The following is a 14,309-nucleotide window of genomic DNA, read 5'->3' on the forward strand; positions in this document are numbered from 1 at the left end:
ACCCTTAAAAAGTTGTCTCTTTTCTGTATGCAAAAGTAGGCGTTGAAATTCTTCATTGTTAACACACTGTTGTCAGAAAAGATGACCTTGAACTTGAATTTTTTAATTTGATTTACATCCTTGATTACAGTATCAAGGATCTATTGAACATCCTCCCAGATTTTTTTTTTACAATATGTTTGTGTTTGTTGATGGACCACACATTGAATAGGTAAAGTTCAGTCACAGGATCTTTTAAAGCCCCTGCATCTACCTACTATGGCAGCAGTGCCATCATTGTAAAAGCCATAATGTTTTCCAGTCAGATATTATTTTCCTTGAAATAGGCCAATACTTCAATCAAAAATGTTTTGCCTTTGGTATCTAGTTACAAGATTGTAGGCAAAAATAATTTCCTCTCTCAATTCACCACCATAAACAAAAAAAACTTACTTATATCATAAGAAGGGACTGATTATCATGTAAAGATGACTCATCAGTTTTTAATGCAAAATTCTTTACTTGAAAAGTGCAACTAGCTGAATCTTGACATCCTTTGCCATTTCATCAATACATCTTGATACTGTATTATTGCTCAGTGACAAGGTATCTGTAATTTTTTCAGATTCTGTTGCATTATAGTTGAAATCGTCACAGATACTGTGGGGAAAAAATGAGATCCTCACCAACTGTGAGGTTTTCCAGTTTTTGCTATTGGCTTGGACATCCCATTAAGATATAATTAGCACTTTCTGTAATTTAGCCTTTACTTTAAATAATGTTCCTTCCATGGAAATTACCAGAAGGTTTTCAAAGTAATCTAATGATACCTTTCTTTCCTTGTGATTATTTCTCCAAATGTATTCTAAACTAACTTAGGTGCATTGTGTCATTAGAAAGTCCTATCATACATACCAGGCACACTGCAGATTTTAGAAACCCATATGCTAAAGCCTTCCTTGAGTACTGTCAACATTTTTTAATCATCTATTCATAATCATACCAATGCATTTTTTATGCCAAAGGGAAAGATATTCAGTTTCAAGCAGAGCATCTCTTAATTAGTTACTAGAAGTCAATTGAACCAAATTGACAGATTATGCAGAGCTACATATAGTGAACTGGTCGCAACAAGGTCAAAGAAGGCAAAACTTAGACAATTTCTAATTCCTATATCTAATATAAACAAAAATAATCCTTGATTGAAATTCAAAAACATGGATAAAACAATGCATCAGAACTGAAAAACATAATTCAACAACATAGATAAAAAAAGTATTACATAAAAAAAGTATTACAACTGAAATCCAGGAGACAGCCCCTTCATTGATCATTTTCTGTTTTATAAAATCTACATTACATTAGTTGAAAACCACTGGCATAGGCTATTTAATATGCAACTTGTTTTATTTATGCAGTAAATTTCTACATTCAATAGTATCCCTGTAAACTATCTAGGATAGCCTACTACATAATCTATTTGTCAAAATTCTTGCAAATTAAGAAAAAATTTATATTTCATTTTCCTAATGAACACTCAACTAATCTGCTCTGTTGTATATCAATTAGTTTATCATCCATTTTTTGTGTGTGAATTCACCCACAATGGAATGTACTGGTTTAGCCTAGATTATGCATACTTTACATTATCAAGATAGAATAAAAATTTAGACAATTTTTAGCCACTGCAAACCTAATTCGAATAACATGGGTTTAAACAATGCAATAATTCACTAAACTGTAAATGAACGATAATTTGAAATTCTGGTCAAATATGAAAAATTCCAAACTGAAACTGTTCTCTCTCTATGATAATTCATTGCTATTTCTTATAACAATCACTTACTACATTATTTTACATTTTTGTAACTACTGTACAGTATAGAAAAGTAGCTACAAAAATATACCTGCATAATATGTGTTAAAACTTTCGATGGTTGAAAAGTTAACATGCCAAACAATTGATGGAATCAGAATTAGAAATTATAACGTTTTTCATTGTTTTGCATTGTCGATATTTAGAGCCATTTACTGAATAAAGTAAAAAGTAACTACAGTGAATGTGGAAACATGAGCAACACCAGCAAATATGCAAACATGCATTAACATTTAAGAACATTATGACATGAAATGGAGATAACAGTTGAGATTGAACAAAGGACAAGTAATGGTAAATTCTTTTCCAAGAATAACCTAATATGATGTGATAATCATCCAAGATTCAACTGAAATATGTTAAAACTTATTGCATTTTGGACGTGTCTATTGGCCTACCAACAAAGCCTATTTACCATGAATGTAAACATTTGGCCAAGTTACAAAACATTCTGAAATGAACTCAAAAATTAACGACTGAGATGAAATATAATATCAACAGTGATAAAATAATCTCTTGTTTACTGTAATAATGTGCGATTCATAGTAGTCAAATAGAAAAAAAAAGCTAAAGGAGTAGTTCAATCTATGCCTGCCATACACATCATTACACTAACCTAGTGAATATTTTACCATTTGTGACATACTTCATCTCAATCACAAATTTTTCATCTATTATTACTTTGTAACTTGCCCATGTTTACATAACTGTTTATGCTTTGCTGGTAAGCCAGTAGTGTTATGTCTAAAATACAATCAGTTTAGCCTTTTTTCAGTTGACTCTTTAATGATTACCATACCATAACAGTCCATTATTGCCATTGTAATTTATATTAAATATTTATGTCATAATGTTGGCAAAATGCTTTAAAAAATATGTCTGCATATCATGTGTAACTGTTATATGGTTTTGGTGCTGTTACGATAATGTTCCAAATTCACCTTTTTTTTTTAGTCTATAAATGGTTACTAACTTTCACAGATTTTACATAGTATGTTATAATTTTTAATTGAAACTCCATCAGTTTTTGACATGTTAATTTTTCACCCATTAACCCTTTCATATCTGTATAGTTATCACATCAATGAGGGCACATGAAAAACGATTTTTCTGGGAGCGCTCGACAGTGCGAAAAAATAATTATTTCGAAAATTCAGCAAAAATAGAAATTTTATGCCAACAACGCTCATTTTTTGTCATTGTTTTTCTAAATGTTTATATTTTAAGGTGGAATAGTCAGAATAAGAGTCCCAGCCCTCTAAATACAAAAAAATGTGATTTATTGTTGACAAAAAAAAAATTTTACTTATTTTTATATTTTCAATTTATAACCCAAAACTATGAATGTCAGGCGAATGAATTTTTTTTATGAGAAAGCCAACAAAATTCTCTAAATATCGACATTTAAAAAGAATGGAAAAATAATAAGTCCAGCTGGTCAAAAAAAATTGATAGAAAAAGGGCAAGAAACAGAGCGCTCTGCAGAGCGCTCTGTTATGGTGAGAATTATCGCTAGAAAAATTTTTTTGAAGAGCCCTATCTCTTATTTATTTTCATAGAAATTACTTTTTATATGTCGAAAATGTAGAGGAAATTTTGAAGAATAATGTGAGAGTCAAAAAAATGGCTTTGGTAACGGCAACAGTTTCATTTTGACGTTATAAATTGATTGAAATGAAAAAAATGTTAAAGATTTTTTTATCGAAATAACTCAAAAGCTATAACAGTTAGGCAAATGGATTATTTTTATGAGAAAGCCATAAAATTATCTAAATATTTATATAAAACAATGAAAAACGAATAAGACCAGTTGGTGAAAAAAATTGATAGAAAAAATGGAAGAAACAGAGCGATTTTTCCGCACGTATGGTGAGAATTATCGCTAGAAAAAGTTTTTTTGAAGAGCCCTCATGATGTGATTATTTTTCAGATAGAAATTAATTTGCTAAATATACAAACCAAATTGACAGAAAAGTTGTAGAATAAAGTGAGAGTCAAGAAAAATGGCTTTGGTAAGGCAAAACAGTTTCATTTTGACGTTATAAATTGATTAAAAAAAAAAATTGTTAAAACATGGATCAAAATTATCATCAGAACTGAAAAAAGCTATCAACAGTTAGATCAAAATGAATAATTTTTATGAGAAAGCCAATAAAATTCCCTTAAATATTGACATATAAAACAATGGAAAACGAATAAGTCCAGTTGGTGAAAAAATTGATAGAAAAGAGGGTGAGAAACAGAGCGCTCTGTTTTATTTGGTGAGAATTATTGCATTCAAAAATATTTTTTGAAGAGCCCTATCTCGGTTATTTTTCATAGAAATTACTTTGTAAATATACAAAAAAGTAGAGGAAAAGTTGAAGAATAAAGGGAAAGTCAAGAAAATGGCTTTTGTAATATCAACCAGTTTATTTGATTTTATGTGTTGATCGAAACAATGGAAAAAAAAGTTTAGCCTTGTCAACATAATTGTTCGTAGCTCAAAAACTATAACAGATAGGCGAATGAATTATTTTTTAGAGAAAGCAAGAAGAAAATTCTCTAAATAATGACATATAAAACAATGTAAAAAACGATAATGAAAGTCCAGCTGGTGAAAAATTGATAGAAAAGTGGGTAAGAAACAGATAATTCAGGCATTCTTATAAGAATTATCGCTAGACATTTTTTTTTTTGAAGAGCCCTACCTAGAATTTTTTCATAGAAATTACTTTGTAAATATACAAAAATGTAGAGGAAAGGTTGAGGAATAAAGTGAGAGTCAAGAAAAATGGCTTTGGTAACAGCAACATTTCATTTTGACGTTATAAGCCATTTACGAAATAAAAAAAATGTTACCGTTGTCAACATTATCAAAAATGCCAACATGCATCAATAAAGCTATAACAGTTAGGTGAATGAATTAGTTGAGATTGAGAAAGGACAACAAAATTCTTTTCAAAATAACCTAATATGATGATATATCCAAGATAATGAAAAATGAGATTCAGAGCCATGCCTAAAACCAGCGTCTATTATGTGATGCATGTAAACAATTTCCGCTAGTTTTACCGTTAAAAACTTTCTGAAAGCATGTTGGAAACTGTAATGATTGAGATGAAATATGTAAACAGTGATAAAATAATCTCTTGTTTACCCAACCTAACGCATGGTCTCTGATAGAAGTGTGGCCTAGAAAAAAGGCCTGCGAGTAGTTCAATCAGCTGATGTCATTGTGAGAATTTTAACTAGTGAATATGGATTTGTGACATGCACAGTAGAGGAACTAAAAATTTATAGAAATTACTTTGTAACCAAACAGATAACTGTTTTGCTTAACTGGTAAGCCACATTTTATAAAAAAAAATGTAAGATTTCAGAGACTCTTTTAAGGATCAGCTGATTTCATTGTGAGAAATTTACTATGCCAGTAATGGAATTTTCATGTCATAATGCTCCAAAATGCTTTTGCCTGTCTGCATCGATCCTGAGTTACAGTCCAAGGTATGGTTTAGCCTATGGAAACCACCAACTGTCCAAAATTACCTGTTTTTTTTAGTCTATTAATGGTTACGTAAAAAATGTCGGTAAATTTTACATAGTAAATTATAAGTCAGAAATTGAAGGGGGTAGGGGTTTTTTGACATGATTTTTCAATTGGGCAGGAAATTAATAATAATACAGTATTCAGAACATGAACCCTATTCATATGGAAAACACCCAAAAGGGCCACTGACGTGAAATTCAAGCTTCCAAAGAATATGGCGAGCATTTGAAAGAAGTAACAGAAGGTAACAGGAAATACAGAAAAGAAGATCAGTTATTAGAAAAGAAAAAATAAATTAACAAATTAATAAATAACTAGATAAAAGTGTATGTCAATTATTAAAACATATTAAAATATGAGAATTATTTCAGGGTAATACTGCATTGCATCTTTGCTTGAACTTCTGAAGTTCCCATTGCACAATGTCCTTAGGGAGATTGTTGCACAGTCCAACAGTGTGAAGAATAAAGGACCTCTGGAACCGAGTTCAACAGCAGGGCATATTTACTACATATTGGTGCTGCTGTTCAGCATATCTGGTTGCTATTGGCAAGAAAAGAGGACCAGGAATCAATTTTGAATGTGAAAGATATCTGTTAAAATGTAAATTCTGAAAAACTGACAAACATGAGTCCAATTTACAACTGCTAATGTCAGGAAACAGAACCTACCACCACAAACCTCTCCGTCTAAAAGAGATAAATCTATGGCAGAGATAGACATCCATACCGGAGAACAGTACACTAATAAAGGAAGGACAAACGACCTAAAACAGGTTGCAGTGATTTTATCACTGTTATAAATATATGAGGCCTTAAGTACGATACCTAACTACCGTGCGGCATTTGCTGACACTTTTCATTAGATGTCTCTTATAAGTGAGATGCGAGTCAAAAGTTACAACAAGAAGAGTTAAACCTTTAGATTCATTCAGCAGAGCCCCATCCACCTGAAAGAGAGGATGGGGTAGAAAGTTGAAATGTATGTGTTAACATATAGAGGCAGTCCCTGGTTATCGGTGGGGGTTCTGTTCCGACAGCATGACGATAAGCGAAAACTGCCAGTAACCAAAAAAACCAGATACTAGAAGAGCTAGTGTTGGACATCGTCATGAAAAGTCAAAATAGGGAAATAATTAGCTAATACTGAGACTAATGAACCCTACGCTATTTCAAAATTGCTTAAATGCTACCAAAAGTTCGGAATACATTACCAAACGGAGAACAAAAGCAACCATCTGGCAACCGATCTCGAAACAACAGCTGCAGTGACAACTGAACTACAGTCGTTAAGCAGCAAAAATGGACTGAGCTATTCAGTGGTGTTGTACCCTTCCTCCCCTGATAGAGGGCAGGACCTAGTCACCTACACTAAAACAATCGAATACCACCGTGAATTTCAAATTTTTAGCTGTGGCATGAGTTAGAAATATAGGCTATGTAAGTACTTGGTAAGTTACATATATAAAATGAAAGCTTACTGTTCTCTCAGTTCCTTTGACTGTTCCTCCTTTTCTTTCAGCAACTCCTCAGCGGTCATTCTTTTTCGCTTGACAACCGAGATAATATCTGGACATTCTTCCTCGTCTTTTGCTTCTTCCTTGGCAGGTTCTTTTTTGATGAAATTCTCTAGGGTATTAACTGAAAAATTTGTTCAACCCCATTAGTTCCATATCACTACAGCATATATCTAAAAATTAATATCACAGTTGCACTTCACAGAATAAAAAAAAAAAAAATTTACCTGTACTTGGCTTCTTTGGACGTCCACCAGCTTTCGAAGGTGAATTCTTTTTCTCTCTTCTCTTTTTTAACAGCGCCTCTCTTCTCTCTTTCTTTTTCATTAGCTCTTGTTTGTTATGCTCTTTCTTAATCTTCAGATATTGCTTGTGTAGGACAGCAGTTTTTTCCTCAATATCTTCAAAATATTCCTGGTGAATAAAAGATTTATATATATTTATATAAAATACATGTAAAAGCTTTGCTCAGCATTTCTGTTTTCTACATATACAGTATATCTCTGTACTAGACAGATTTCTACATATACAGTATATCTCTGTACTAGACAGAGAGAGAGAGAGAGAGAGAGAGAGAGAGAGAGAGAGAGAGAGAGAGAGAGAGAGAGAGAGAGAGAGAGAGAGAGAGAGAGAGAGAGAGAGTATACAGATATGTACATATACACACACTGCACATGTATGTATAAACATGCAGGCTAGTCAATAGGCTAGGCTTACACTTGACTTTATATGCTTACTGCAAATCTTACTCTAATACAAAACCTTTTAAATTTCTTATATTTAACCTACAATTTTATTTTCATTTGTTTGCAAATTAAAGTACTACTAAATTCGTTTTCACCATCTACTTATCCATTGGAAGAGATGGATTGAATATAGAATTTAGTACAAAGGCCAAGCACTTGGACCTATGAGGTCATTCAGCGCTGAAATGAAACTATAGTAAAAGGTCTAAAAGGTATCTGTGAATTAACTGTTGAGACGGTGGAAAGTAAGGTTGAAGAAACAGAAATGAAAGGAGGTATGAACGAAAAGGGGTTGCAGAGTCAAGGCACCCTGCAGAGAACCTCAAGTAATATGAGGTGCACTGTTTTGAACCTCTCACGGGTGGAGGAGATGAAGGGAAGAAAGAGGGAGACTTCACCCCCCCATCACTTATCAAAAAATTTGCTTACCAACCAAGTTGTAGGAATGGAATTCTGTTGTGAAGTGCACATAAAACTGAAGAGTAAATTTATTGAAATATTTAACTGTGCATAAGAAATTTACAAATACTGCATTAAATTTTTTTTTACAAATTTATTGATGAAAATCAAAGGAATTCATATTCTGAGTGTAAGATCAGCAATATATTATGAAAATAAATTCTAGTGACCATGGACAGAAAATTATCTCTGAAGCAGTTAAGTGGTATGTTTTGAACCTCTCCAAGAATTTCACAATAAGTGGTATGTTTTGAACCTTTCCAAGAATTTCACAATTAAAAGTTCACTGTCACTACCAAGTTACAGTCATAACAATCCAACAGTTTCCTACAACCAGAAAGAAACGTGAAAAGAGAGTAAAATATTAACTAGACTTGTCCTAAGTACATATTACTTTAATATGAAAATCCTTGTTCACATTTTCTTTAGTGCACAGAATTATTATCATTACGGTATTCAGATGCTGAAACCTTTCCATATGAAACAAGCCCACAGCGGCCAATGACTTAAAATTCAAGCTTCCAAAGAATATGGTATTCATTAGGAAGAAGTAACAGGAGGTAAAGGGAAATACATAAAGATCTCACTTGGTAAAGAAGGAAAAATAAATTAATAAATAGATAAAATGCATTAAAATGAAAGGAGAATAGTGTTAGGGTAGTAATGCATTACATCTTTGCTTAAACTTCTGAAGTTCCAATTGTGCAACATCCTCTGGGAGGCTGTTCCACAGTCCAAAGGTGTGAGGAATAAAGGACCTCTGGAACTGAGAAGTTCGACAGCGAGGCACATTTACTGCATGTTGGTGGTGCTGTTAAGCAAATCTGATTGCTCTCAGCAGGTAAAGGGAATCATGGATCAATTGTGAATGCTAAAAGCCTGTTAAAATACAACTTATGAAAAACTGATAAAAAAAAAAAACAGATAAAAAAAGAGACCATTCACAGTCACAACTGCTACTATTAGGAAACAGAAACCTACCATCATAAACCACTCTATCTAAAAGAGATAAATCTCTGGCAGAAGCAGACATCCATACTGAAGAACCATATTTTAGTAAAGGAAGGACAAATGACCTAAAACAAGTTGCACTGATTTTATCAGTTATAAATATATGAGGCTTTGCAAACAATACCCAACTTCATTGCAGCATTTGCTGAAACTTCCATTAAATGTTTCTCAAAAGTAAGATGTGAGTCAAAACTTACAACTAGAATAGTTAAAGCCTCAGACTCATCAGTAAAGTTCCATCCACTTGAAGAGCAAGATTGGGTAGAAAACCTGTACAGGATCAGCTAATGAACAGTTTTTTGTTATACTAGAGTTCAGCCTCAAACCCATTGACTACACCATTCACTGATCCAGTCCGTGTCCCGATTGAGGCTGAGGGCAGTTTCACTTTTCAGTAAGTGGAGACTTGACTACACCTCACAAATGTTGCATCAGCATACTGAAGAGTCTTGTTTTCCAGGCCAACAATCATATCACTTGTATACACCAAAAACAACAGTGGACCAAGACCAATACCCTGTGGAACTCCAGACACAACAGGTCTTGGTTCACTAATGATCCCATCAACAGCAGCTTGCTGCTGCCTATCTGTAAGGAAATCTTGAAGTAATCATGAAGAATCTGAAGTTTATAAATAATTGCCTTGTGATTTACTAAATTGAAAGCAGCACTAGAATCTATGTGAATTACTCTGCACTCAAAACCCTTATTAAGGTTCCCTTGCAAATGGCAGGTCAAGTCTATATGCATAATGACTATCAGCTAACAATCTTTTAGATTCCATACACTTACATAGTGGCTTAAAAATAAGCTTTTCAACAACTTTGGAGACCACAGGGAAAATGGAGATTGGCCTGTCATTACTGCAGTCTGCAGATGTGCCACTCTTTGGAACAAAGATACTACGTTGACATAAAAATCAATAGAATCTACTAACCTTGGGAGACAACATACTAGAAACTTTTTTTTAAAAACAAAGGGAAGAAACATCAGGATCTTCACCACCCCAGCTATCAAGATTAGGATGACAAGTCTCAGGGAGAGGGACATCCTCAGCTGATTGCTGTGCTTCAAAAACTCGATGAAGCAGTTCAGCCTTCTCCCTAGGGCCAGTAACCAATCTACCATCATCTGTTAGCAGTGGTGGAATGGAAGAGGAGCCTGACCCAAGGACAGATGATTCTAATTTAGTCCATCACAGATGAAGTTCTTCGTTGGTCGAGTGGGTTCCTGTCTCAGCTAGCACTCTGCTGGCCGCAAGTTCAAATCTCCGACCGGCCAGTGAAGAATAAGAGGAATTTATTTCTGGTGATAGAAATTCATTTCTTGCTATAATGTGGTTTGGATTCCACAATAAGCTGTAGGTCCCGTTGCTAGGTAACCAATTGGTTCTTAGCCACGTAAAATAAATCTAATCCTTCGGGCCAGCCCTAGGAGAGCTGTTAATCAGCTCAGTGGTCTGGTTAAACTAAGATATACTTTTTTTTCCAATACAGATGAGGCTGAGTAATTCCTTCCAGTTTCCTCTTCAAGGAACTGTAATTTCTTTCAGCTGTATGGTAAGTTCTATTTGTATTCGCAGCATGGCGAGACTCAACAATAATAGGGTCATCTTCATTGGAATGATTTTGCCTCCATGCGTTGAATTTTGGTCATTTGTAGTAAATTTGATGACCTTTCTAGGGACATGTCTTAATAAAAGAGCCATCAGCATTTCATTTAACATCATCTTGGGATCATGATCAAATATAGAAGCCGAAATATTAAGTGCCTGACATGCTTCAATTACGCAATCCCAATTGGCTCTAGATTTCAACCAGACAATTTTCAATGGTGGCATTAGGAATATACTGATTGACAGATATGTCCATCTCAATGGTGATTAGAAGTGCCTATATATTCACAGACCTTGGACTTCACAAATAGCAAGAATATCTGTGAATATGAGGTCTAATCTACTACCAGAAATGTGTGTGAGTTCCTCAATTAGCTGGACAAAATCAGAGGATACACAGAATATTGTATTTAATTACACATACAAAATGTAGTCTCGAGCTTCATCTACTACTTCTAACAGTAAATAAATACAAAATTTAGATAAGCCATGCAATAAAAAAACTAGTTGAAAAAATTATTAGCGTGTACAAATCAACTATCAACAATGCAATACAGTAATGAGGAAGTCTACAGTAAAATTTCATTTTAAACCATACATATGAAAACAATTACAAAGTGAAAATCTTACCAAACAAGTATAGGAAGCCATGGCCCGATGACAAAGCGCCCGCAGTACTTCAATGATTTCTTCTGCTTGCAACTCATATAGTTCATGGGTGTCCAGCTTTTTCAACAGTCCTTCCGACTAAAATGAAAAAAAAATGAACCTTAAAACAAACCCTCCATAAACACATGCGCACACACATATACATGAACTGATTTATATAGAAATTCATGTTTGAGACATTACAGAAAATCTGCTAGTTGTTTGTACGTCTTTGTGATCAGAGAGTAACGAACACATCCTGCCGATTTGCCGAACGCCATATGGTTGGGGCTTGGTGTGGGCAATTTAAATGAGTGCCATACATCGAAGACCCTTATTAGTTCCTTTTGATTATAAGAGACCAATCAGCTGAGGTCTATGACCTATCCAAGTTCAGTTTGAAGAGTTAACAGTCAGTAGGGGATTAGTGGTTGACAGGTTGGGGCACATCTATAAGGTGGTGATTGGCAAGTGTCACCTCTGAGTCCCTTTCGACTATGATTGCATATTAAGTAGCGTAATATTAGCAATAGGGCCGTGTAACTATTAAGGAAAATACACGTGTTAATTGTATCTTATGCGTTTCATTTGTACTGGTAGAACCTTTACATGACCAAAAATCAGGTATTCTAGGGGGACAGGGACCACAAACCCCCCCACATAGCTAAAATCCATAAATACTTGACTTCCCGCCTCTAAAAACGCTTATTACTGGCCACTTAAATAGTTCAAAAACCAGACCCACTCTAAAATTGTTTATAACTGCTTATTTTAATAGTTCAGACACCAAATGTATACATTAAACTATCATCCTACACAGAATATACCTTAAACTATCATCTAAAACACTTTAGTACCATTTCAAAGTCACATTACAACATTACCCTTAAAAATATATGGCTTACAGCTAAGAATAAAAACTATTTTCAAGTACTGTATATATTCTCTCTTGACCTTAAACTATTATCTAAAACATTTTAACCCTTAAACGCCGAGCCTCTATTTATAAAAGTGTCTGCCGTATGCTGGCGGCGTTCAGGAGTTAGCGCCGAAGCGGAAAAAGTTTTTTTTTTTTTTTTAAATCATAGCACGCTTAGCTTTTAAGATTAAGAGTTCATTTTTGGCTCCTTTTTTTCATTGCCTGAAGTTTAGTATGCAACCATCAGAAATGAAAAAAAAATATCATTATCATATATAAATATTGAAATATATGACAGCGCGAAAAAAAATTTCATATATTAATTGTATACAAATCGCGCTGTGAGCAAAACGGTTAAAGCTAATGAGTTTTTTTTTTCTTTGTATTGTACACTAAATGGCGATGATTTTGGTATATAACAAATTGTAAACCAATCAAAGCAACACAGAGAAAATATTATCACAAAATGATGCATGAATTCGTAACGCGGGGACGTAAAAAAGTTTTTTTCAAAAATTCACCATAAATAGAAATATTGTGCTAGAGACTTCCCGTTTGTTGCAAAATGAAGGTAATTGATTGAACATTACTAGACTGTAAGTGTTTTAGCTTACAATTGCAGTTTTTGACCATTTTGGTCGAGTTAAAGTTGACCGAAGGTCGAATTTTTTCTATTTATCGTGATTTATATGAAAATATTTCAAAACTGATAAAAGCTACAACCATGAGTTATTTTTTGTTGTATTCTACATGAAATTGTGCATATTTTAATATATAAAACTTTATGTAACGGCTATTAGAAAAACGGTGCAAACATTACGACAAAGTGACGAAAGAATTTCTGAGATGTTCGCTGAGTTAAACGATTGAATGAAAAGTTTTTTTTTCAAAAATTCACCATAAATTGAAATATTGTGCTAGAGACTTCCAATTTGTTGCAAAATGAAGGTAAAAGATTGAATATTACTAGAATGTAAGAGTTTCAGCTACAATTGAAATTTCGGTTCAAAAATTGACCAAGGTTGAAATTTTGGCACATCGTGATTTATATGAAAATATTTCAAAACTGATAAAAGCTACAACCATGAGTTATTTTTTGTTGTATTCTACATGAAATTGCACACATTTTCATATATAAAACTTATGTAATGACTAATATAAAATGGTGCAAACATTACGACAAAGTGACAAAAGAATTTCAGAGATTTTCGGCCGAGTTACCGCGCACGGACATAAGGAAAAAGTTTTTTTCAAAAATTCACCAAAAATCTAAATATTATGCTAGAGACTTCCAATTTGTTGGAAAATGAAGGTAAATTATTGAAAATTACTAGAATGTAAGAATTTTAGCTTACAATTGTGTTTTTCGGCCATTTTGGTCGAGTCAAAGTTGACCGAAGGTTGAAATTTTTTGTAGTCGACGTACAGTACGTCCACTCGGCACCCGACAGACAATTTTAGTTGACGCACAATACGTCCAGTCCGGCGTTAAGGGTTAACAGGCACGCCGATCGAAGAATTTCGAGGAATTATCGATTTTTGTTTTTTTAGTTTTGGACTGGTATATGTCTAAATAAACATGTCCTGAAAGATTTTTGCTAAAAAAAAAAATAAAAAAAAAATAAAAAAAAAAAAAAAAAAAAATTTGTTCACCACAAACTTGTCGTAAAATGTCGGTATGACTTTTTAATTGGAAGTGAGAGATATACTTTACTTTCCTACTAAAATACACATTATGTACAATAAAAACTGGCTCTTTCTCTCAAAAAATATCAGAGTAAATATGTATCTATGTATCTCGATATTGGCCTGATGTCGTTCTGTGAGCAACATTGATCGACAAATTCCCACACAATGTCTGTATGACTTGCCGATTCCAGATAGTAGAAAGTGAGAAATTAACTTTAGTGTCTTACTAAAAAAAAAATACCCACTTTCTACGATAAGAACTGGTTTGTTCTCTAAAAAAAAAATATAAAATCAAAATAAATATATATCTATGTATCTCAAT

General features: G+C 33.4%; 1 protein-coding gene across 4 annotated transcripts in view; it reads right to left on the reverse strand.

Annotated features, from left to right (window-relative positions):
• LOC136832839 (tyrosine-protein kinase BAZ1B-like) overlaps window positions 1–14,309 on the reverse strand; it is a 193,388-nt gene that overhangs the window by 99,989 nt on the left and 79,090 nt on the right. For all 4 annotated transcript variants that reach the window (XM_067094492.1, XM_067094491.1, XM_067094493.1 and 1 more), the window contains exons 11-13: window positions 11,362–11,478; window positions 7,128–7,314; window positions 6,865–7,024 (exon numbers count right to left, since the gene is read on the reverse strand). In XM_067094492.1, the coding sequence (XP_066950593.1) occupies window positions 6,865–7,024; window positions 7,128–7,314; window positions 11,362–11,478 (464 nt within the window). The remainder of the gene's footprint in view (window positions 1–6,864; window positions 7,025–7,127; window positions 7,315–11,361; window positions 11,479–14,309) is intronic.

This window comes from Macrobrachium rosenbergii, chromosome 50 (genome assembly GCF_040412425.1).
Source record: "Macrobrachium rosenbergii isolate ZJJX-2024 chromosome 50, ASM4041242v1, whole genome shotgun sequence".
Taxonomy (NCBI): Eukaryota; Metazoa; Arthropoda; class Malacostraca; order Decapoda; family Palaemonidae; genus Macrobrachium; species Macrobrachium rosenbergii.